Source organism: Anomaloglossus baeobatrachus, chromosome 5 (genome assembly GCF_048569485.1).
Source record: "Anomaloglossus baeobatrachus isolate aAnoBae1 chromosome 5, aAnoBae1.hap1, whole genome shotgun sequence".
NCBI lineage: Eukaryota > Metazoa > Chordata > Amphibia > Anura > Aromobatidae > Anomaloglossus > Anomaloglossus baeobatrachus.
In genome coordinates this window covers 329,407,534-329,433,647 of record NC_134357.1, presented here as the reverse complement: position 1 = coordinate 329,433,647, position 26,114 = coordinate 329,407,534, and the positions used below count along the sequence as shown (strand labels likewise).

The window sequence follows — 26,114 nt, the reverse complement described above, 5'->3', positions numbered from 1 at the left end:
CAAACAAAATATTTTTATTTTCAATATTTTGTTGCGAATCCTTTGGAGGCAATCACTGCCTTTAGTCTGGAACCCATGGACATCACCAAACGCTGGGTTTCCTCCTTCTTAATGCTTTGCCAGGCCTTTACAGCCGCAGCCTTCAAGTCTTGCTTGTTTGTGGGTCTTTCCGTCTTAAGTCTGGATTTGAGCAAGTGAAATGCATGCTCAATTGGGTTAAGATCTGGTGATTGACTTGGCCATTGCAGAATGTTCCACTTTTTTGCACTCATGAACTCCTGGGTAGCTTTGGCTGTATGCTTGGGGTCATTGTCCATCTGTACTATGAAGCGCCGTCCGATCAACTTTGCGGCATTTGGCTGAATCTGGGCTGAAAGTATATCCCGGTACACTTCAGAATTCATCCGGCTACTCTTGTCTGCTGTTATGTCATCAATAAACACAAGTGACCCAGTGCCATAGAAAGCCATGCATGCCCATGCCATCACGTTGCCTCCACCATGTTTTACAGAGGATGTGGTGTGCCTTGGATCATGTGCCGTTCCCTTTCTTCTCCAAACTTTTTTCTTCCCATCATTCTGGTACAGGTTGATCTTTGTCTCATCTGTCCATAGAATACTTTTCCAGAACTGAGCTGGCTTCATGAGGTGTTTTTCAGCAAATTTAACTCTGGCCTGTCTATTTTTGGAATTGATGAATGGTTTGCATCTAGATGTGAACCCTTTGTATTTACTTTCATGGAGTCTTCTCTTTACTGTTGACTTAGAGACAGATACACCTACTTCACTGAGAGTGTTCTGGACTTCAGTTGATGTTGTGAACGAGTTCTTCTTCACCAAAGAAAGTATGCGGCGATCATCCACCACTGTTGTCATCCGTGGACGCCCAGGCCTTTTTGAGTTCCCAAGCTCACCAGTCAATTCCTTTTTTCTCAGAATGTACCCGACTGTTGATTTTGCTACTCCAAGCATGTCTGCTATCTCTCTGATGGATTTTTTCTTTTTTTTCAGCCTCAGGATGTTCTGCTTCACCTCAATTGAGAGTTCCTTAGACCGCATGTTGTCTGGTCACAGCAACAGCTTCCAAATGCAAAACCACACACCTGTAATCAACCCCAGACCTTTTAACTACTTCATTGATTACAGGTTAAAGAGGGAGACGCCTTCAGAGTTAATTGCAGCCCTTAGAGTCCCTTGTCCAATTACTTTTGGTCCCTTGAAAAAGAGGAGGCTATGCATTACAGAGCTATGATTCCTAAACCCTTTCTCCGATTTGGATGTGAAAACTCTCATATTGCAGCTGGGAGTGTGCACTTTCAGCCCATATTATATATATAATTGTATTTCTGAACATGTTTTTTTAAACAGCTAAAATAACAAAACTTGTGTCACTGTCCAAATATTTCTGGACCTAACTGTACATATTTGAAGACAAATTCACAAAAATACATATAAACAGACATAAATATATATACAGTCGTATACATTGACATACATCTGTCATACAGATGTCGACGTGTAACGTTCTTTTGGTGCTTTTGTGATGCCTCTGGACTAGTCAGGTCGTCGCAGGGTACTGCATGCTCTTTATCTCCCAGTGCAGGACTCAACCCCCCATGGTTCTGGATTCCCAACTTGCAGCACTGCCTCCACCAGCATCTAAAAATTCTAATCACACCTCGCACCACACCCTGTCAGGCACACCAGTGGGCTGCTAAGCTGGAATAGGGCCGCCCACTTAGGGGTCAAGCAGGGAGGTGCAAGGTGACAAGTCAGTTGAGTGGTAGCCCTCGAGCAGTGAGGAGCTAGGAGGAAGCTGAGAGTTGGAGCTCCCAGGCGAGAAGTAGATCGGGTTGCAGACGGTGGTCAGGACTCGGAGGAGTCGGAGACTCGGTTGCGGGATATTGGGACTGGGTGCCTGGCTTAGTCTAGGAGGACATTCGGCAGGTGCAGTCCAATAGCCGGTCTGGGGCTGAAAGCACGTCAGGGTACTGGACCCTAGGTCGGGGAGAGGCTTCAAGCAACCCGGCAATTAACGTGCGGAGGATAGGGCCTTTATGGACTGTCCCCACGAAGCTCAGAGATCAAAGACACTAGCGCAACCAGGGGGATAGGGCTTTCCAAACAAAGCAGCCCACTGAAATCCTAAGCTTGAGCTCCTGCGAGCAAGCTCCTCTACTACCCATAGTAGGGAGCGGGGTCCGGACAGCTCCAAGCTTACCGGCCACTTGGACACTACTAAAATTCTGTGCACGGAGGCAGGCTCTGGACTATAAGGCAGTGCTGTAGGGGAACGGGACTCAGAAAAGCTCTCCCAAGAGGGCAGCGCCTCCCAGAGACTTGGTTTACCACGTTGTCAGTGTCTGCTTTCCTTCTGAGTGAGTACCTGATCAGCTCTTGCTACCAGCGATCCTGCACTCCCCTGCAAACCCCCTCCATCCAGAGTCCCGGGGCCTTCCCTACCCATGGAGGGTAACGTTATCTGGCTGCCCTATTCTATCACCTCAGGTACTCCCACCGGCAGCAGCTCCCTACTCCCTATTACCGCACACCACGGGTGGCGTCACAAACGATCTAATTCCCCTGTAAATACCTCCCATCACATTTTAGAGTGACCCTGAGCCCCCGGGTCCGAAGACCCTCGAGCCACGAGTAGCGACACCCGGATCCGAGCAGTTCGACCGCTGCTGGGGCGGTACAATTGTACTGCTAACATACATGTCTGGCCTGTGGAAGACATCTGTCCGATGTTGAAACGTGTAGCTCTTGGGTTTTTTTTATACATTTTTATTAGGATATTACCTGCTTGTTTTTCACAATCAACAGCGCTTTTATCATTCTTTTTTATTTTTATTTCACTATTTACCAAAAAAAGGTAAATCGCAGCTAAAAGAAAAAGCGCTTCCCCTTTCTTTCCCTACCTATACTTTATTTATGGTCTCATTCCATCCTTTCAATTTCTCGTTGTTCCAGTCCCTGTCCATCAGTTATTAGTATGGTGCGTAGCAATAAAGCATTTACTACAAGTTTTTAAAATTAGTATTAAAGTAACAATGCTCAAATTTGAAAGGACAACTACCTTTCCATCTGTCACCTCATTCATCTTTACTTTCATCCTCATCCAGCACAGACCGCTATCATGACTTCCAGCCAGGACTCGAAAATAGTACACAGTCATCTATAACTGATCTCTTCAAGAACACATTCTCCACTTTTTCCCCGACTTTAATACTGCACCAGGTGAATAGAAAAGAAACATATTGCTGCCCTGCATAGAAACAGGACCTCCCTTTTGTTTCCCCTGGCCCCTTTTTGTAAAAATGTCTCATCTTGGACTCTTTATTTAATTTCCCTATCCTGGCCCTCTTCCTGTAATAATGTCCTCTATTCTGGGCCCCTTGCTGTAATGTCTTTCATCCTGACTCCTTTATGTAATAATGTACACCATGCTGGTCCCCATATATCCTCAATCCTGGTCCTATATAAGCTCCCATCCTGCACCCTACAAATTTTCCATCTTGGTCATCATATGTCCCCCATACTGGGCTCCTTGCCTTGTGTTCTCCATCCTGGGCCCCATATGACCCCATCTGGGTCTCCATTTGTCTCCCATCCTAGAAGCCATATGTTCTCCATCTTCATCCCCATATGACTCTCATCCTGGTCCACATATGTCTCTCATCCTGGTTCACATACTGTATGTCCCTCGTCCAGGTGTACAGCATATTCTCCATTCTGACCCCCACACATCCCTCATCCAGGCCTACATATATACTCCATTCTGGCCACCACACATCCCTCATCCTGGTCGCTATATACTCTCCATACTGGTCCCCATATTTCCTCCCATCCTGGGTCCCATACGTCATCCATCCTGGTCCCATATGTACCTCATCCTGGTCCTCATTTGTCGCCAATTCTGAACCACATATGTTTCCCATACTGGTCAACATACACTTTCTACCCTAATTCCCTTATGTCCCTCATTCTGGTCCTCAAATGTCCTCCATCCTAGTCGTCATCTGTTTCTCATCCTAGCCCCCATATGTTCCCAATCTTGGGCCCCATATAGCATCCATTCTGGTTCCCATATCTCATACTGGTCCCCGAATGTCCCGAACGCTGGTTTCCTTATGTCCCCCATATGGCCACTCTTTGGTAATAAAATATAATGAAAAAAAAATATTTTTCTTACCTGTTCGGGGTCCAGAAGCATCTTCTTCCTGCTTCATTAGTGGTGTGGACGGGCTGGGGCCTGATAGTGACATTATACCCGGTGACATGCACGCCGATTAAAACGGCTATTTTAACTTTTGTGGTGCAAGAAAGCTTTCCTGTTCCGAAACCTATTTCAACTTAATGCGCATCCGAAGAGGCAAATTCAGTTGAAGTTGCCAGAGCCCCCAGAAACAGATCGGGGCACTCATTCTTGCTGTTTCATTTAACAGGCAAGAATTGTAACAATCAGTTCCTCTCAAAAGAACTGGCTGAATCCCTCTTGTTATCAATAAGGAGAAGATTCTTCATTTCCATTAGTAATTAAAGGTAAACTGAAAAATTGCCCATGTCCCACAAAATGACCCCTTGTCTTTATTCCAATATTTATATTGCTTTCAACAAGTCACTTTCCTATAATTTCCATTCAATGAATTTACATGAAATTGTTTATTTCATTCTGCCAGGGAATCAGTGAACAATTCATTCAGGGATATCCCCCCTCCCCCGACTAACCATTCCATTAATCTTCATATCATTCCCCTGTAGGCATCAGTGACATGATTTGTAAAAGTGGCGCCACCGCTGGCTCTTTGCAAATCTCTGCCTCTTTGACATTGCGCTCCCCAGCTTTATCGGCGCTCTATGCATGCCCAGGGAAGCATTGATAATGTAGGACTCAGGTAGCCATGAGATTTGCAGAGCCATTGGTGACGGCTGGCTGTGTCCTGTTCACCACCTCCTCCCTGGGTATGCACAGTGCACCGATGAAGCTGTGATCCGTACACCCGGGTTAATGCATATTGTCATGAAGGCAGAAATTTGAAAAAGCATTGCTGAATTCTTAGTGTAAAAAAAACAAAAGTTTCTTGTCTAAGAAAGCCTCTGTGGCCAGTGTGAAAATTGCATGAAACTCAAAATTTGATCACTTCCCTTTAAATTGCAGTAATTTCTGCAATTAATCTGCTGGTAGTGAATATTGATTCATTTAGTAATTGAGCATTTTTTATTCAAAACCTTTTAAAACATACATTTTGATGAAAAGTTAACATTTGTAAAATAAGCATTTATGATTTTAAGTCTTTTAGGATTTCTTGATATCTTGGTGGAAGTAAATATTACAGCAAGAACCAGACTGACGCAGGAGACATCAGGAGTTCCTCGGTTGGTTATTGAAGACTGCCAAGCACTACTTGGGGGAATAAACATCAGGCTACTAAGAGGGTGAGGAACAGCAAGTACATTTCATTCTCCAAATTTGGAAAGAAAACATTTCAAAATGAACAAACATTGTGTTTTCTATGACAGATTGCTGTCAGGGATCCTGGATGGGCTTCTCACCAACATCCTTCGAAATGTTTTACCAGGAGTGGTAAGTCACCAATCTACACAGTATCTTTAAAGCCTAGTTTACACGAGACGACCGATTATGCGACGAGTTTGTGTGCCACGGGCAGCGATTTGCCCGTGACGCAAAAACGACGGGGGCGGGTACATTCCAACAGATCTCTAACGAAGCATTAGAAAGCCACAGTATGAACTGCTGTAGGAGTATCCGGTTGATGAATCCCACGCTGGCAACCTCATTGCCTTCCTTCCTCTGTATTTCAGCCATAAATTCTTGTAGCGCCATCGCATATTGGGAGATATCTTCTCCCTCCTGCTGCAGGCTTGTGGTCTCCCCGTAGATTTCTCCTAGGAAGGTCTCTAATCCCTTCAGTGTACTCCACGTATTCACCGGCTGGAGGCAGACCCTTCTAAGGGTTTCCCCTTCTAGTGCAGGCAAAGCAATTTCCACTTCCATTTCAGGGCCAATACCATAGACTTTCAATATGCCTTGTAGGTGGAAAACCCAATCCAACAGGAGCAGCATGTTTTTCCCGTCAAATTTGGGTAGGATACTAAATATAGTGCCCATTGGGAGGGTGCTTGCAGAGGTTTCACCATTGCCTGCAGCTTCAACAATTTTAGCATCAGCGTTCACTGCAACATTCCCCCCACGGCTATCTGCAGCTTCCATCTTGATAACCGTAACCCTGCTCACAGCGCTACTTGAAGCGATGACCGAGGGACCACCGCAGTGCAGAGTAAATTACGGTATCAGACCACTTCACAGATAAAACCTAAGTTAATTTATTACAGGAGATGTACAAACACAGGCTGCTGAGCAGCAGGGGAAAAAGTTAATGTATGGGGGGAAAAAATATATAAACTCTTTAGCTGAGGTGAATTGCTCTGTCACCTCAACTATCACAGCAACCTATAATAAACAAACAGCAGATTTTTCTACTCTGACCTTTACCCTAAGTGGTCTTCACTAAGTGACCGTGTGGACACTGCACTCTAACTATGGAGTCCTAAACTAAATCATAACCGGTGCACACAGATGCAAACTCATGAAACTGCCCGGAGGACCAGTCCCCTCTTGGAATACACAATCTATTGGTGTGCACTTCTCTCGAAACGAACAGAGGAAACTCTTCTTCCTTTGAGTGACAAGGCAGCTGGGCTCGTCCAGGCGATGTCTCTTCTACCAGGTCAGGTACTGACTCTCTGGGTCCTCTCTGCAAGGAACTTCCTGGAACTCCTGGGGCTCTTTTCCCACACTTTTCTCCTGGACAAACCCAAGACATGCAAAACAAAAACCCAACAAAAGGGGAGGCACAGGCCAATCTATTTTTTCCCAGCAGGGGATGCCTGTTACCTTAAAGGAACAATATATCAAAGTCTCTCGTAGAGGTTATACTCCCTACATATGTACCCAAGACCCTCCTGGAATATATATGCCCTCATCCTCTCCTGTGATGTATATGTCCCTGCCTTTCCTGTGATGCATATGCCTCTAGCATCTCCAGTGATGTATATGCCCCCTAGCGTCTCCTATGTGATGTATATACAGCAATCCTATGGTCTCCTATGTGATGTATAGACAGCAGTTTTAGCTGACAAAAACCTGGAAAAGCAGTTGTTCAAAGCAATATGTTTAATAGCATCTAATATCACAGCTGCACCAAAGAGAAGACGCTCCAGCCATCACAATAGGGGTGACTTAATTAATTGTTTGAAAAAACATAGTTGGGTAATTTTCAAGTTGATAATTTTGTGTGACTGCCAAATGATATTATACATTTCAAAATGGCAACCTTCAGAAAAAAGATTGCCCAACCCTGCTCTAATACTACCATTCTTATCTGCATTTAGTGTAGGGCAAGCTGCTGGAGAAGGGATAACATATTAGAGGCATGTGGGAGGGATTCTAGCCTTACAGACCGTACTGCTGCTACCTAAAAAATCTATTCTCTAATAATACTGTTCTCAGCTGCATTTAGTGTAAGGCAAGTGGGTAGAGTAGGGATAGCATATTTGCGCGAGGACTGGCTGCTGGCCCTGTAAAAATTATCAGTGAAGGCCAGCTTTTTGCACTCTAAAAATTGAGTGACGGCAAGATGCTGGCCCTCTGAAAATTATGAGTTAGGGTAAACGCATAAAAGAGTATATTATTCAGAATTTTACATTTTTGTTGTCCTCCACCTTCTCCTCCACCATGTCCACATAGTCATCATGCGGTACTTGCTCTAATAATTGATTGAGACCCACCTGCTGGTCCTCATAATATTTAGAGGACCAGGAGGTGGACCTCAATCAATTTTTAGGGCAAGTGCTGCATGATGACTATGTGGACATGGTGGAGGAGGAGGACAAGAAAAACTTAAAATTATGAATCATATACTCTTTTTTTGCATTTGACAGGGTGTATAGGAATAGACCGGAAAAAAGAACATTTGAATTGGCTTTATATTCCGCTAAGGTTGAAAAGTCGGGGTGAATTCAAGTCTTGTTAAATTTCAGAACAGTCAGCATTTTCATTTGACAGGTGGATTCGCCTTTAGTTATTTTGCCCCCAATGGCACTAAAATCCAATGGAACCAACTTAAGGAGGGAGGGAGCAGTGACTGGGAGTCAATTAGAAATTATGGAAAAAAAAAAAACAATTTCAATATCTTTTTTTAGCCACAATGTGGCAGGCGAAGGCGAGCTCTGCATAATGCAAATTGTTATTAGAATACTAGAAATCAACCATTCGTCTAAGTTCTAATCTAGCAGAGAGGCAGTTAAATCAGTTCCCAGCTTAATTACAGTAATTCAGTTACCTGGATAATGACACTGGTTTCAAATGTATTTAAGTATTTTAATGCTGGTTCAAATATTATTACTGGATTTCACTTGTGTGCTAGTAGCGGTGGTAGTTACTGTGCACAAAGGCTTGGATTTTGCGTTGAGTACCATTGCATGTGGAAGTGGGAGGGGGAAAAAGGCAAGCACCGTCTCTGTTTCGTCTCCCAGGTCTAAAGATGACAAAATTGGAGTCAAAAACAGTTCTAAGGGCATTTTTAAAAAAGGGAAGGTCAAGGGAAGACAGGAAAGTCTACAGCCACCACAAACGAGCACACCCGCCCAGGGAGGTCACCTGATGCTCAGCACCAGAGATCCCGCCTCTCCTCTAATCCCCGCTTGTGGGTCTTGCTCAGCATTTCTCTGCCTGTTTTTTAACACTTTCACCCCTGAGCCTTGTTTTCTCCTTCCTGCCATTTTTTGCAATTCTGAGCAGTGTATGAGGTTATAACTCTGGAACGCTTCCACAGATCCCAGTGATTCTGACATTTTTTTCTTTGTGACATATTAAACTTCATGCTAGTGGTAAGTTTAAGATGACATTTTTTTGCATTTATCTGTGAAAATATTGGAAATTTGGTGACAATATTGAAAGTTTTGCAATTTTCAAACTTTGAATTTTTAGGCCCTTAAACCAGAGTTATGTCACACAAAATAGTTAATAAAAAAACATGTACCACATGTCCTCTTTACATCAGCACCATTTTGAAACATATTTTTTTGTTATAAAGTTAGAAGGGTTAAAAGTTTACCTTTTTTTTTTTTTTTTTAAACACAATTTACAAAACCATATTTTATAGACCACATCACATTTGACGTAACTTTGAAAGGCCCTGGTGACAGAAAATTCCCCAAAAGTAACGCTATTCTAAGAACTCCACTCTTAAAGTGCTCAAAACACATCTGAGAGGTCTATGAACCATTCACAAAAATGTTCTTTAGCCCCATATTTTGCATATTCACCAGAGTAACAGGAGAAAATGTAACATACAATTTATTGTGAAATTTCTCCTAAGTACATGTCTACCCCAAATGTAGTGCAAAACTAGAGAGGGAAGGAGCGTCATTTGACTTTTCAAAATTGGCTGGAATTGACGCCATGTCTCGTTTTGAGAGCCCCTGAGCTGCCTAAACAGTAGAAACCTCCCACAAGTCACCACATTTTGGAAACTAGGGCCCTCAAGGAATTTATCTAGATGTCTGGTGAGCACTTTAATCCCCCAGGTGCTTCACAGAATTTAATAATGTAGAGCTGCGAAAAGAAAAGTTGCATCATACAAATTGTTGTGCAATTTTTCCTGAGTATGCCGATATACCACATGTAGAGGAAAACTACTGTTTGGGCGCACAGCAGGGCTCAAAAGGGAAGGAGCACTATTGAACTTTTCAAATGTAAAATTGCTTGGAATTGTTAGCAGACGTCATGTTGCATTTTGAGAGCCCATGATGTGCCTAAACAGTAGAAACCCCCAACAAGTGACCTCATTTTACAAAGAGAACCCCTCAATGAATTCATCTAAGGGTGTAGTGAGCATATTGACACCACAGGTGTGTCACAAAATGTTATACTATTGTGCAGTGAAGAAAAAATATATATTTTTACCACTAGAATGTTGTTTAACCACAATTTCAAATTTTCTCAAGGGGAATAGGTAAAAGAAAAGACCCATATTATGTTACACAATTTCTCTTAAATGTAGCAATACCCCACATGTGACTATACAGTATTGTTTGGCCACACCTCAGGCCTTGGTAGTGAAGAAGCACCATTTGATTATTGCAACACAGATTTTCCTAGAAAAGTTTGCGGACTCCATTTGCAGATTCCCAAAGTATCAGAGCAGCAGAAATCCCGTCAAGTGCGCTCTTTTTTAAATAACATCCCTCTGGGAATTCATCCTGGGTGACGATTCTGTCTCCGGAATACACCCTTGAAGTCAAATGTAGTGAATGTTGCATAATTAAAAATAGCAAATAAGCCTTTGTAGTGCGCAGTGCATTGCAGTGCCCGTATATTTTGACCATCTCATGCTTATGCAGACACACATGCTGTAAATAAAGCAGGCTTCCTAACTACAACAATAACAAACATGAGGACTTTTACTGTGGTGTAGACACATGGTGGTGCTCAGAAGAGAAGCAGAGATTTGGATTTGGGGTAAATGTGCCCAGGGCGGCAGCCATTGGGCGAGCTCTGTGTTTTTCATGCTCTGGCATGCTACAGAAAATGTTGTTGAGTGAGTGTACCATCTCTTTATACAGAACACAGTTCATATCTTAAAAAGAAATTATTTTTTTATGTTCAACTAAATTCACACACAGATGGAATAACATGTAATACAATCACCATGTTGCGTCTTGTCATATACCAGCTCCTTTTGCAACAGTGCAGACTTGCTGTTAATTCTGGCACTAAGAACAATAAGGAAGTTGGGGGGCACAGTTGTACTATATGCAGTCTTCGCTGATGTAAAACCACATGTGTTCAGGTGTATCGCTGTGATTACTATACCTCTAGCACTGCCTTGATATTTTTCCTGGAGCCACTCCTAGAGCCGATGCCCCTGTGCCAGTGTCTTACAGCCAGGTGCCCCTTCTCTGTCAAGGTCCCCGTTTTGCCTGACCAACTGTCCCCACAGTTTTCACAAGCTTGCTTTCTACGGGTTCCCTCACTGTCTGAAGCACTTGTATCGTTACATTTTTCCCTTTAGTTTGTTATTCCTCTTCACAGCTATTTCTCTCCTTAACCCTATAACGCCTAAACACAGAGTAAACTAACTATATACAGAGGAAACCATTGACCTCTTTTGGCCAATTCTTGCACTGCGGCCCACAAAATCTCCTCCATCTTGTACACTATACAATAACAATACAGGATATCTTGCGCTACGTTACATCTTAGACAATACTACATCACATATATGAGATGCCCTGGCCTATCAGGTCATCACAGGGTATTATGCAATCTGCCCTTCTGTGCAATATCCACCTCCTCCTTGGTTACGAATCCCTAACCATTGGTGTTGCGAAGACCAGCTAATCAAAATCCTAGGAACATTCTGCACCACCAGACACACCAGTGGACGGCCTGAGTGGAATAGGGTCGCCCACTTGGGGGGTTGGTTAAGGGGGGTCAGGAGTGTCAGGAGACAGTCAGTGAGTGTTGTGTTGTTGGAGAGAGAGAGAGGAGGTCAGGAGCTGGGCTCCTTGGAACTATTCGGTAGCAGACGTTGGTCTGGGCCTGGTAGGAGCTGGAACCCCGGTCACAGGGGATCATGACAAGGGGCACACACTGTTGAGGAGGACAGCCGGCGGCCTTGTATCATCACCGGGCAGGGGCCAGGGCACAACAGGGTACGTGGACCCTAGGTCAGGGAGTGGCTTCAGGGGTCCTGACAATTTACCCGATGAGGACGAAGCCTTCAAGATCCGTTCTCCACCCGCTCCAAAATCGGGGTACTAGCGCAATGAGGGGAATAGGACTTTCCACTACATGGTCCAGAAAATCCCAAGCGTGAACCCTGAGAGCAAGCTCCCTCAGTTAGCCACACTGGGGAGCGGGACCCAATTAGTTTCAAGCTAAAGGGACCAACTAGAAGACAAGGTGCCATGAAAAAGGTCACAGACTAACAGGCAACACCAACAGAAACGGGACCCAGGCGTGCTCCCCCTCAGCGGCAGTGGTGTCCAGAACTTTGGTTTACTACAGTTGTCGGTATCAGTGTTATTGGACTCAGTGAGTACGCAAGTGACCCTTACCTCCCCAACGGCACATCCCCGTCACCATCACTGAGTCCCAGGGCCTCCCCCCTACCCATGGAGGGGTTAAATACCTAGCTGCCCACTCCATCGCCACCGGGTACTCCCAGTTGCAGCGGTAGTATTCCACCTTACCACACACCACTGGTGGTGTCACGAACTTTACACACCATCCCCTGTACATTACCCCCCTTCGTTTGAGAAGCCGCACGACCCCCGGGTCCGGAGCCTTCTCGAGCCACCGCGGATCCGGATCCGAGCAGCCCGGCTGCTGACGCAGGGACGGCACACCCTCAAATTACCTTGGCGTCACAAACAGGATTTCAGCAGGACCCAGTTACCTGGGTGACGTGCACCTTGAAGACCGAAAACCGCGAGTCAAGATCCCTTTTCCCGCCAGCTCCGCCATCTTCTGCAATATTTTCATGCCAAAATGCCGCCTTCTTCCCCGAAAGTGCGCGAAACAGAAGCCCCGCCCTTCATCCTGAGTGTGAGGCCGGAACCGGAAGTTCCCAGAGGGCCACAGTATGCGAAGGAGTGCTGAGTGAAAACCGAGAGGGCAAGCTGGAATGTAGCTACAGCGGAAGAGAAGCAGGGACTTCAGGACTCTGCCATAACGTTCCTGGACAGCACAGAGGAAACATGGCGGCAGCGTGAGGCTGGTCACCGGAGAGTGCTGTTCCTGGGACCGTGACCTGGATCGAAGAGGAGATAGAGCAGCTGTGCAGGAGAATGCGGACACAGTTCCTGTTCATCTTGAATCACTGGAGGGAAGAGATGAGGAGCCTGGCGATGGCGCTGCGAGCCCATGAGATCGAAATCCCACGTGAAGAGAGGGTAAGCGGTTACCCAGTCCCTACTGATTGCTCAAATCTGGCCCCAGCGGCTGAGGGATCTGGACCGCTCCCGCTCGTAGTGAGCACTCCACCATCACCAACCCCGTCCTCGGCGGACGCCGAGCTGCCCACGTCAACCCCGGCAGCGGAACCTTCGATGCTTTCATATGACGCCCCAGCTACAGAAACCCCGGTTCTGTCCCTCATCCCGGTCACGATAGAGGTCATCCCGAAACCGGCCAGACCAGACCCGGCTGCATCAACGGGCCCGTGCTCAGAGGCAGAGCACCCGGACCCTGCAACAACGGCTGCGGAGCAGTCGGTTCTTCAGTTTGCCAAGGCGGAAGTGGAGCCTGGAGGGCTGCCGGTTCCACTGCCGCGTGGCATCCCAACGGCTGTTGGGGCCGCCAGAGTTCACCTAAAGCCAGAGCCAGCTAGGGAGCTGAGGCCGGACGCTGACGCTCCCTACTGGGAACAACACCAGCAAAAGCTGAAACCAGAGATGACAACCCAAGACCAGCAGCAGCGGGAGATCATTGCCCGTGCCTGGAGGGAGAAGGAAAATTTAAGGAAAGCCACCTTTCGTGTCCGAGGTCCGCAGCGAAAGGGCCATGTGCGGCGCTTCGATCCTGAGAAGGGGTGGAGTTTCCTCTGGGAAGCGAGCCTCCCTGAAGAAGTGTTTGTCACTCGGAGAGATATAGAGCAACATCTTCTGAGGGACCACCCTGGCTGTAACCTGGAGCCAGGGGAGGTGGTCACTTACACGCGTCATTGGAGCGAGCGGGGCTGGTATGCCCTAGATGTGAAACGGCTTGCTATGGTAAATGAGCAGGTTGTGTCAGCTGCCGCCGTTGACTACCAGCCTCCAAGGGAGCGGTACCAGTAGTTTAATGATGCCACAGAATTGTTAGGTATCGGTGTTTTCGTTTGTTGTTTTTCATAGTTTATTGTTTTCCATATAGAAAATGTTAGCAAATAAGTGCCTAGTCAACAGGGTTAAATGAACGAAAAAGTTACCTGATTTGCAAGAAGATTGTCAAAGTATACACCCGGTACATGGACTTCATTGAGTTTTATATAGTAAAAATTGATCACGGTCACAGGAATGGTTGTGACCAACACGAACTTGTGTTTTTGTACATAGTTGCACCTCCTGTACCCACCAGAGTTGTCTATCACAATGCCCGGGACCTTAACCTGGTCACGAACCCACCATAGGTATGCAGCTGGTCAGGTTGTTTGTGTGGCGGGTTAATGGGATCGGGAACATTGGGACTGGACTGTCATGGGAAGAGGCTGCAACGGAGCAGGTTGAGTCTCCACTACCACTGAAACCTATAGCATCCCACCGTTGGAGAGATTAACTCTAGAATGTTGAGTAACGTTTAAGTGACAAGCCTCCCTATTGTGGGATGAATCTGTGTAAATAAAAATGTTCATTTTTCTACTTTTCCACAGTTTGAAAAAAAATAAATAAATAAACCTCTGGCCTATCAGGTCGTCACAGGGTTATGTGCAATCTGCCCTTCTGTGCAATATCCACCTCCTCCTTGGTTACGGGTCCCTAACCATTGGTGTTGCCAAGACCAGCTAATCAAAATCCTAGGAACACTCTGCACCACACCCACCAGACACACCAGTGAACGGCCTGAGTGGAATAGGGTCGTCCACTTGAGGGGTTGGTTAATGGGGGGTCAAGAGTGTCAGGAGACAGTCAGGGAATGTTGTGTAGGAGGAGAGAGAGAGAGGAGGTCAGGAGCTGAGCTCCTTGGTACTACTAGGTAACAGACGTTGGTCTGGGCCTGGTAGGACCTGGAACCCCGGTCGCAGGGGATCGTGACAAGGGGCACAGACTGTCGAGGAGGACAGCCGGAGGCCTTGTTCCATCACCGGGCAGGGGCCAGGGTACGACGGTGTATGTGGACCCTAGGTCAGGCAGTAGCTTCAGGTGTCTTGACAATTTACCCGACGAGGACGTGGGCCTTTAAGATCCGTTCTCCACCTGCTCCAAAATCGGGGTACTAGCGCAACGAGGGGGATAGGACTTTCCACTACACGGTCCAGAAAATCCCAAGCGTGAACCCTGAGAGCAAGCTCCCTCAGTTAGCCACACTGGGGAGCGGGACAGGATTCGTTTCAAGCTAAAGGGACCAACTAGAAGACAAGGTGCCACGGAAAAGGTCACAGACTAACAGGCAACACCAACAGAAACGGGACCCAGGCATACTCCCCCTCAGCAGTAGCGGTGTCCAGAACTTTGGTTTACTACAGTTGTCGGTGTCAGCGTTATTGGACTGAGTGAGTATGCAAGTGACCCTTACCTCCCCAACGGAACATCCCCGTCACCATCACCGAGTCCCAGGGCCTCCCCCCTACCCGTGGAGGGGTTAAACACCTGGCTGTCCACTCCATCGCCACCGGGTACTCCCAGTCGCAGCGGTGGTACTCCATCTTACCACACACCACGGAGGTGTCACGAAATTTACACACCATCCCCTGTACATAACCCCCCTTCGTTTGAGGAGCCACATGACCCTCGGGTCCGGAGCCCTCTTGATCCACCGTGGATCCGGATCCGAGCAGCGTGGCTGCTGACGTGGGGGCGGCACATATACATTCAGGGCCAGCGTCAGCACCCGGCAAACCTGGTCAAATGCCGGGGTCCTTGGCTGCCGGGGGGGCCCACTCGCGGAGGCAGGAGAGGTGCACCGCTACTCAGGGGGGCTCGGTACCCGCGTTGTCACCGCCAACCTTCCCCCCGATAAGGACCGCGCTTTCAATTGTATTGGCATCGCAGTTGCCGATACAATTGAGAGTAATGATGAGAGAGTGAGCAGCGCACTCCCTCTCATCATTCTCCCCGCTGTGACTGTCGGCGCTCTGACAGCTCTTCAGCGGAGCGCGGTGACATCATCACTGTGCGCCTGAAGCGAGGTCAGAGCAAGCGACAGCAGTGGACGCGCCGAGGAGACCGGATCAGCGGGGGAATGAGGAGAAGTGAGTATGTACAATCACTGTATGCTACATGAGGGTGCCTACTGCTATTTGGCTCTGCACTGTGCTGTATTCAGGCTGTCCTATATACAGGCTATATACTGTATGAGGGTGCCTACTGCTATCTGGCTCTGCACTGTGCTGTATACAGGCTGTCCTATATACAGGCTATATACTTAATGAAGGTGCCTACTGCTATCTGGCTCTGCACTGTGCTGTATACAGGCTGTCCTATATACAGGCTATATACTATATGAAGGTGCCTACTGCTATCTGGCTCTGCACTGTGCTGTATACAGGCTGTCCTATATACAGGCTATATACTATATGAGGGTGCCTACTGCTATCTGGCTTTGCACTGTGCTGTATACAGGCTGTCCTATATACAGTCTATATACTATATGAGGGTGCCTTCTGCTATCTGGCTCTGCATTGTGCTGTATACAGGCTCTCCTATATACAGGCTATATACTGTATGAGGGTGCCTACTGCTATCTGGCTCTGCACTGTGCTGTATACAGGCTGTCTTATATACAGGCTATATACTATATGAGGGTGCCTACTGCTATCTAGCTCTGCACTGTGCTATCTGGGTCTGCACTGTACTATATAGGGCTGTGTACTACATGAGGGTGCCTAATGCTATCTGGCTCAGCACTGTGGTATATAGGGGCTGTATGCTACCTGAGGGTGCCTAATGCTATCTGGGTCTGTATTGTGCTATATGTGGGCTGTATACTACATGAGGGTGCCTATTGCTATCTGGGTCTGCACTGTGCTCTATGTGGGCTATATACTACATGAAGGTGCCTAATGCTATATGTGTCTGCATTGTGCTATATAGGGGCTATATACTACATGAGGATGCCTAATGCTATGTGGGTCTGCATTGTGCTATATGCGGGCTGTATACTACATGAAGGTGCCTAATGCTATATGTGTCTGCATTGTGCTATATAGGGGCTGTATACTACATGAGGATGCCTAATGCTATCTGGGTCTGCATTGTGCTATATGCGGGCTGTATACTACATGAAGGTGCCTAATGCTATATGGGTCTGCATTGTGCAATATGGGGGCTGCTTAATGTCATATGGGGTCTGCATAATGTCATATGGGGGCTGCATAGTGCATATGGGGGCTACATAATACTATATGGAGGACTATGGGGGCTTCATAACACTATATGGAAGAATATGGGGCCTGCATACTACTATACCCCCAGAGTTGTATGTCCCCTCCACCTAGGTGCTGTATGTGCCCCCCACCCCAGTGCTGTATAGCCCCCAGAGCTGTATATCCCCCCACCCTAGAGCTGTATACCCCCAGAGCTGCATGTCACCCTCCCACCTCAGAGCTGTTTGTCGCCCCATTGTCCCCCTCAGAGTCACTTCCCTCCTCTAGAGCTGTATGCCCCCCCATTGCTGTATACCCAGGGCCACCACTAGGCATTTCAGGGCCCCATACTGGCAAAATTTTCGGGCCCCTTTGGGACTCCGCCCAGGCTCCACCCCAGCTCCGCCTCCCCCCTCAAACCTCCTACAGTTTCACTGCCCCTCTTGGAAAAACATGTGTAATATATATATATATATATATATATATATACCGTGTATATATATATATATATATATATATATATATATATATATATATATAATATATGTCCCCCTCCTGAAATATATGTCCCATTCTTTGTAGATATGACCCCGTTTAGGTATATAGTTCCCATCCTGGGCCCCTCCTGCTATATACATCGCCCTCCTGGGCACATTCTGGTATGTACAGTGCCTTGCAAAATTATTCGGCCCCCTTGATCTTTTTCAACCTTTTCCCCACATTTGAGGCTTTAAACATAAAGATAAAAATGTTAATGTTCTGGTGAAGAATCAACAACAAGTAGACACAATTGTGAAGTTGAACAAAATTTATTGTTTATTTTAAACTTTTTATAAAAATAAATAACTGATAATTGGGGCGTGCAATATTATTCATCCCCTTTTAAGTTAATACTTTGTAGCGCCACCTTGTGCTGTGATTACAGATGCAAGTCGCTTGGAGTCTGTGTCTATCAGTTTTGCACATGGAGAGGCTGAAATTCTCGCCCATTCTTCCTTTGTAAACAGCTGGAGCTGAGTGAGGTTGGATGGAAAGCGTTTGTGAACAGCAGTTTTCAGCTCTTTCCACAGGTTCTCGATTGGGTTCAGGTCTGGAGTGTGACTTGGCCATTCTAACACCTGGATACGTTTATTTCTGAACCATTTCATTGTAGATTTTGCTTTATGTTTGGGATCATTTTCTTGTTGGAAGAAAAATCTCCGTCCCAGTCTCAGGTCTTTTGCAGACTCCAACAGGTTTTCTTTAAGAATTGTCCTGTATTTGGCTCCATCCATCTTCCCATCAATTTTAACCATCTTCTCTGTCCCTGCTGAAGAAAAGCAGGCCCAAACCATGATGCTGCCACCATGTTTGACAGTGGGGATGGAGTGTTCAGGGTGATGAGCTATGTTGCTTTTACACCAAACATATCATTTGGTATTGTACCCAAATAGTTTTATTTTGGCTTAATCTGACCAGAGCACCTTCTTCCACATGTTTGGTGTGTCTCCCAGGTGGCTTGTGGCAAACTTTAAACAACACTTTTTATGGATATCTTTGAGAAATGGCTTTCTCCTTGCCATTCTTCCATAAAGGTCAGATTTGTGCAGAGTACGACTGATTGTTGTCCTATGGACAGACTCTCCCATATCAGCTGTAGATCTCTGCAGTTCATCCAGAGTGATCATGGGCCTCTTGGCTGCATCTCTGATCAGTCTTCTCCTTGTTTGAGATGAAAGTTTGGATGGACGGCCGGGTCTTTGTAAATTTGCAGGGGTATGATACTCCTTTTATTTCAATATGATCGCTTGCACAGTGCTTCTTGGGATTTTTAAAGTTGTGGAAATCTTTTTGTTACCAAATCCGACTTTAAACTTTCTACAATCACGGACCTGCCTGTTGTGATCCTTTGTCTTCATGTTGCTATTTCCGCTTTATACAGAACACTAAGGCGGGCTTTGCACGTTGCGACATTGCAAGCCGATGCTGCGATGTCGCACGCGATAGTCCCCGCCCCCGTCGCAGGTACGATATATTGTGATAGCTGGCGTAGCAAAAATTATCGCTACGCCAGCTTCACATGCACTCACCTGCCCTGCGACGGTTGCTCTGGCCGGCGACCCACCTCCTTGTTAAGGGGGCGGGTCCTGCGGCTTCACTGCGACGTCACATGGCAGGCGGCCAATCGGAGCGGAGGGGCGGAGATGAGTGGGGTGTAAACATCCCGCCCACCTCCTTCCTTCCGCTTATTCTACGGAAGCCGCGGTGACGCGGGTAGGAGATGTTCCTCGCTCCTGCGACTTCACACACAGCGATGAATGCTGCCGCAGGAGCGAAGAACAACATCGGACCGTCGCGTCAGCGTAATTATGGATTACGCCGACGCTGCACCGATGATACGATTACGACGCTTTTGTGCTCGTTAATCGTATCATCTAGGCTTTACACACTACGATGTCGCATGTGTGTCACCCGGGGACCAGGGGTACTCAGATCCGGGCCACAGGGTCACTTCTGTGGGTATCACGGTGGCGTGACCCGGTCTGTGATCCCAGGCTCCACAGTAAAAGGGGATTTGGTAAGGGAGATAGTTTATTGTCCGTGACACCACCCACGGTTGTGGTGATTGTAGGAACACCACCGCTGCTCTGTATGGGGATCCCGGGAGCGGTGACAGGGAGCAGCAAAGTTGTTAGTTCTGCCCTCCATGGGTAGGGGGTTGGTTGTCCCGGGGCCCGATGATGGGGTAGGGATGGATGGCAGGCCGGGTGCGGGGCCTGGCGAGGTGCAGGGTCGCAGGGGCAGCGCTGTGCCGCACGGCACGGTGGTACTCACTCAGCCAGAAATCAGGACACAGTTCTTGGTAAACAAACGGCTGGATGGACGGGTCCCACAGACACTGCGGTGTTTTCCCCTGACCCAGTTTGGTGGTGTAAGTCCTTTCCTGCACCCTCCGTACACTCCTCCTGCGCTCCGGCTTCCAGCTGGCTCCCCGATTCAGTACCGGTGGGCCACCGCCCAGCCCCGGCTACCTACGGTTCCACCAGCTGTCTCCCCGGCTCCCTGCAGACGGCCACTACTGTCTGCCTGACTCCCTGCTGCACGAGGGCCCTAGGCTCCAATCCTAGGTCCCAGTCTGCGTCTGCCTCCCTGCAGACCTCCTCTCTCTTCCTCTCCTAGGACTTGACTGGGCTTGTTCCCTGCCTCAGGCCAGCTCACTCCTGGGTGGGCGTCTCCATCTCCTGACTCCGCCCACCTGGTGTGTCAGTCTGAGCCCGAGGCAGAAAGCAGGTCACTTTGGGGATGTCTGCTGTGAACTGCTGGGGGTGGGTGTGTGTGTGTTGTTACCTGTGTCCCCTGGCTTGTCCAGGGCGACACACATGCAATGCCGGATGTGCGTCACTTTCAATTTGACCCCACCGACATCGCAGCTCCGATGTCGTAGTGTGCAAAGTACCCCTTACACTATCACAGAGCAGGTGGGTTCATGCGGAGACTTGATTACACACAGGGGATTATATTTATCATCATCAGTCATTTAGGACAACATTGGATCATTCAGAGATCCTCAATGAACTTCTGAAGTGAGTTTGCTGCACTGAAAGTAAAGGGGCCAATAATATTGCACACCCCAATTTTCAGTTATTTATTTTATACAAAAAATTAAAATAAGCAATATATATCGTTTAACTTCACAATTGTGTTCCACTTGTTGATTCTTCACCATAAAATGTAATTTTTTTATCTTTATGTTTGAAGCCTGAAATGTGGAAAAAGGTTGAAAAATTCAAGGGGGCCGAATACTTTCACAAGGCACTGTATATACATCACAGGAGGGGCTGGGGGCATATACACATCACAGGAGGGGCTGGGGCTCGGTCAGTACTGGCGGTGGCACGGACAACACTAGAGGGGCATAAACAGGACTGGAGACATGAACAGGACTGAGAGAGCACAGACAGCACTGGAGGGAGGAGGCTCACAGCAGAGATGCCAGGAGGCTCACAGCAGAGAGGCCAGGAGGCTCACAGCAGAGGGAGGCTTACAGCAGAGAGGCCAGGAGGCTCACAGCAGAAAGGCCAGGATGCTCACAGCAGAAAGGCCAGGATGCTCACAGCAGAGAGGCCAGGATGCTCACAGCAGAGAGGCCAGGAGGTTCACAGCAGAGAGGCCAGGAGGCTCACAGCAGAGGGAGGCTTAAAGCAGAGAGGCAGGAGGCTCACAGCAGAGGGAGGCTCACAGCAGAAAGGCCAGGAGGCTCACAGCAGAGAGGCCAGGAGGCTCACAGCAGAGAGGCCAGGAGGCTCAAAGCAGAGAGGCCGGGAGGCTCACAGCAGAGAGGCCAGTAGACTCACAGCAGAGAGGCCAGGAGGCTCTCAGCAGAGGGAGGCTCACAGCAGAAAGGCCAGGAGGCTCACAGCAGAGAGTCCGGGAGGCTCACAGCAGAGAGGCCGGGAGGCTCACAGCAGAGAGGCCGGGAGGCTCACAGCAGAGAGGCCGGGAGGCTCACAGCAGAGAGGCCAGTAGACTCACAGCAGAGAGGCCAGGAGGCTCACAGCAGAGATCCCAGGAGGCTCACAGCAGAGAGGCCAAGAGGCTCACAGCAGAGAGGCCAGGAGGCTCACAGCAGAGGGAGGCTTAAAGCAGAGAGGCAGGAGGCTCGCAGCAGAGGGAGGCTCACAGCAGAAAGGACAGGAGGCTCACAGCAGAGAGGCCGGGAGGCTCACAGCAGAGAGGCCGGGAGGCTCACAGCAGAGAGGCCAGGAGGCTCACAGCAGGGAGGCCAGGAGGCTCACAGCATAGAGGCCAGGAGACCACAGGCCAGAGGTTCCCCACCCCTGATCTAGCTGAAGCAAGCAAGACAGGGGCTGGGGTCGGCGGGAGGACACGGGCAGAGATCCGCCCCCTTCCTCAGCAGAGATCAGCGCGGACCCCGATCAGAGATTAGCGTCCCCCCGACAGAAATCAGCGTCCCATCCCCCGGCAGAGATCAGCGTGCCCCCCCCCCCCCCCCCCCGATAGAGATCAGCGCAGGCCCCCGGCAGAGATCAGCACGGGCCCCGGGCAGAGATCAGCAAGTCTTCGGCTCACAGCGCTTACCTGTCCCCGCTGGCTGCCACGTCCTCACCACCTCAGCCGCTGTTGCAGGAGAGTAGAGGTCTCAGAGTGATGACCTCACCTCCTGCTGCACAGCCCAGCGATGACGCGCCCTGCTCTGCTCCAATCATCCTGCCTCCACTATAGCACATGGCTTATTTGCATGCTCCGCCCCTTCGCATGCAAATTAGTCATGTCTGGTAGTAGTGAAGCGACACTGCAGGGCCCCTATGCTGCTGCTGCTCCTGTAACTGGGGCCTGGTGAAGAGGAGGGGCCCATCCTTTCTGAGGCTAAAGAGAAGTATTTACCCCGGGCCTGGCTGGGCCCCCTCTCTTCACCGGGCCCCCTACTCCAGGCACAGTAGCAATGCCCTGATGGCGGCCCTGTATATATCCCTTTCCTAAGTAATATGTATTTCCCCCAGTAATGTGTATGTCCCCAGCCTCTCTTGTGATGTATATACAGCAGTGTTAGTGTGCTCTATGTGCGGCAATGTCTGTTAGACAAGCAGGGAGGTGAATGAGGCTGTTGCCGGCTTCCCAATATTAGAAATATATATACAGTATAAATATACAAAAAAATTGTGTGTGTGCATGTATGATGTGTATCTATGTATGTCAGTGTATATGCCTGTGTATAGATGTATATCTATTTATGTGTTTTTGTGAATTTCTCTTTAAATATGTATGTGTACATATGCCTGTATGTGTATGTATCTGTGCATGTCTATGTGTGGATAGGGCCCACTGAGACTCTTTCGCCCAGGGCCCAAAAAACCTGGAGCCGGCCCTGTATACATTACACTATTATATTAAAACCATTGATGTCTTGAGAGAGGTACACAACCGTAGCTCCACATCCTTCCATATGAAGTACTGATTTTGCTGGATTTCTTTTTGGGGGGAGCTATAGCACTTTTCCAGAGCCTTTGTGCTACCAGTAACGTGGAAGCCCCCTATATTTTTGTAAATGGATGATGACCTGAGTGAAGACTTGTTTTTTTGTGGGTTGAGTTTAATGCTATTGGTAGCAATTTGGGGTACAGAACATTTTGGATCTGTTCACATTTATCCTGTGCTCTATAGTTTAAGGTTTCGATCTACATCTCTGGAATATGTGGATTCAGGTGGAAACTACCAACAGATCTATTCACTAGCAAAGCAGCAAAGTTATTTTGAACTCCATTTGGCCTCTGTTCAGTGGTGTCCTTCTTTTCAAAGGCACACGAAACTGTTGTTGACCACCCTTTTGTGAATACCTAAAAAGACACATAAAAAGATGGACATCACCAGACCACAGGCCAGACGGGAGTCTAAAGTGACTTCATCTGTCTCATAAAAGGGAATTTTCAATTGGTAATTTTTTAAATCACGTTTTTCAGAGATATACACATAATCACTGGTGTAAAGGCCACTTTACACGCTGTTATCTCATGTCGCAGCGTGTAAAGCAAGCACCCTTTAGACGGGGACGCCAAATCTATTGACAACTGTGGTTTAGTAATCAAATATAGAAGGCTGGGCCAGCAGCAGGAAGGCAGAGTTGGCACCAAGATCATCAGGGGAATGGAGATGTGCACAGCAGAGCAGACTTGTGTCATCTGCAGGGAAATCATCTGGAAGCACACTGAGCCCAGAGGAACCAGAAGCCTGCATACTATCGCCAGAGGAACATGAAGACTGAATATCATTGGCAAACAAACCTAAAGACCAAATATCATTGCCAAAGAAACTCGAAAACTGAATAACGTTGCCTGAGGAACCCGAACACCATCACTGGAAGAGGATCAGAGCCTATGTGTTCAAACACGGAAGATTGGACATCGACACCCAGAGACTAAAGGGCGCTTTACACGTAGCAACATCGCTAGCGATGTCGATCGTGAAAGCACCCGCCCCCGTCGTTTGTGCATCACGGGCAAATCGCTGCCCGTGGCGCACAATATTGTTAGGCCCCGTCACACATACTTACCTTCCCTGCGACGTTGTTGTGGCCGGCCAACCGTCTCCTTGCTAAGGGGGCGGTTCGTGCGACGTCACAGCAACGTCACACGTCAAGTGGCCAATAGAAGCGGAGGGGCAGAGAGCAGCCAAAGGAAAGACACGCCCACCATGTTGCCGGAGGTCGCAGGTAAGCTGTGGTTCGTCGTTCCTGGGGTGTCACACGTAGTGATGTGTGCTGCCTCAGGAACGACGAACAACCTGCGTGCAAAAGCAGCAACGATAATCGTGAATAGAACAACGTGTCAACGATCAACGATAAGGTGAGTATTTTTGATCGTTAGCGGTCGTTCGTATGTTTCACACGCAACGACATCGCTAACGAGGCCGGATGTGCGTCACGAATTCCGTGACCCCAACGACATCTCGTTAGCGATGTCGCTGCGTGTAAAACGGCCTTAAGCATGCAGCCTAGAGCGCAGGATACTGCGATCTTTTGGAGGCAGAATAAACAACTCAACAATAGGGATGAGTGGACCCATGGAAGTTCAGGTTTGCCCAGTTCAGTTGGACTTTAGTGAAAAGTTTGATTCGGGATCCAGACTTGACCCAACCTTAACCCTAGTCCTCGAGCCCCATATAAGTCAATGGAGACCTGAATGTCTGTCTTGTAAAATATCTGTAAAAAGGTCATAGTAAGGGCTAGGGGGCTGCAAAATTAAGCAAAATGGGGGCAATTGGGGTGCAAACAAATGCAAACAAATGTGGATTTTAAAGAAAAAAGATGACGTGGCCTCCGGCTATTTTTGATAACCAGCGCAGGTAAAGCAGACGATTCTCAGCTTTATCTTGGCAGTTTTCTAAGCATAGAGGAAGATCCCATTTTTTTTAAAAATAATTTAAATAAATATTTTAAAAACAGACAATCAGGGACAACCAAGCAAAGCACCCGAATTAGCGGATCTAATTAATACACCACTACTGGGGTTGGTGCAGGATACTATTTATAGTCTGTGAGGGGCCAAATAACCATGGGTCCTTCCATAATACCAGGTCCAAATTGTCTGCTTTAACTGGCTGGTTATCAAAAATAGAGCAGAGCTCATGCCATTTTTTAAAATTATTTATTTAAATATTAAAAAAAAAAAACCATAATGGGATCCCCTCTATTTTTCATAACCAGCCAAGGTACAGCTGAAAGTTGAGGGATTCAGTGCCCAGCTATTTGCTTTACCTTTGCTGGTTATCAAAAGTAGGTGGGAGCCCACGTAATTTTTTTTTTCTTTATTGCTCACATCAATGTACAGGCAACTTCCACATGCAATAAAACTTGTTGATTGGCTGTGCTGCAGCCTTTCAGCAATTTTTCAAAACGTGCGAAGAGTACCCGAACTCGAATCCGAAACCTATACACCTGGTGTCCGGTACAAACTCCGAACTTTACCGTTCACTTATCACTAATCAACAGCAGCCGTTTACCTTGCAGTATAATTGATTAGGCTGCTTTATTCCTCAGGTGAATATGATTACAGCGATACCAGATTTACAAAGTTTTTTTGTTAGAATTGGCTATCACACTATTTTTATAAAATTAATGTTTTTGTTATCACTGAATATTGAATGCTATAGCTTTATTTTTCTTAGAACAGATTCATGTGTGGCCTTTTGTTTTTGAGGAATGAAATTGAAGTTTTTATTGGTACCATTTTGGATTTGGATCCATAAAGTTTTTTGATCTCTTTCTATTCCATTTTTGTTAGGCAGAATCAAGAAGGAATAAAATTCAGGAGTTTTTTTGTAAAATGTGTTTTGTTTTTTTACACCATTTACCATGTCATAAAAGCTTTATTCTTCAGGTCAGTACGAATGTGTACCACCTCCATAGCAGCAGCCGAGCCGCTTGGATCAGGAGCCGCGGTGGCTCGAGGGGTCTCTGGACCCGGGGGTCCACGCAGACACTCAAATTAAAAAGGAGTGGGGGAGTACATACATAGGATTAGGAAAG

General features: G+C 47.5%; 1 protein-coding gene across 1 annotated transcript in view; it reads left to right on the top strand.

Moving 5' to 3' along the window:
• The window catches only part of LOC142310070 (BPI fold-containing family B member 4-like), a 126,321-nt gene that overhangs the window by 58,273 nt on the left and 41,934 nt on the right, over positions 1–26,114 (top strand). The window contains exons 4-5 of the mRNA XM_075347538.1: positions 5,295–5,438; positions 5,523–5,586. Coding sequence (XP_075203653.1) covers positions 5,295–5,438; positions 5,523–5,586 — 208 coding nt within the window. The remainder of the gene's footprint in view (positions 1–5,294; positions 5,439–5,522; positions 5,587–26,114) is intronic.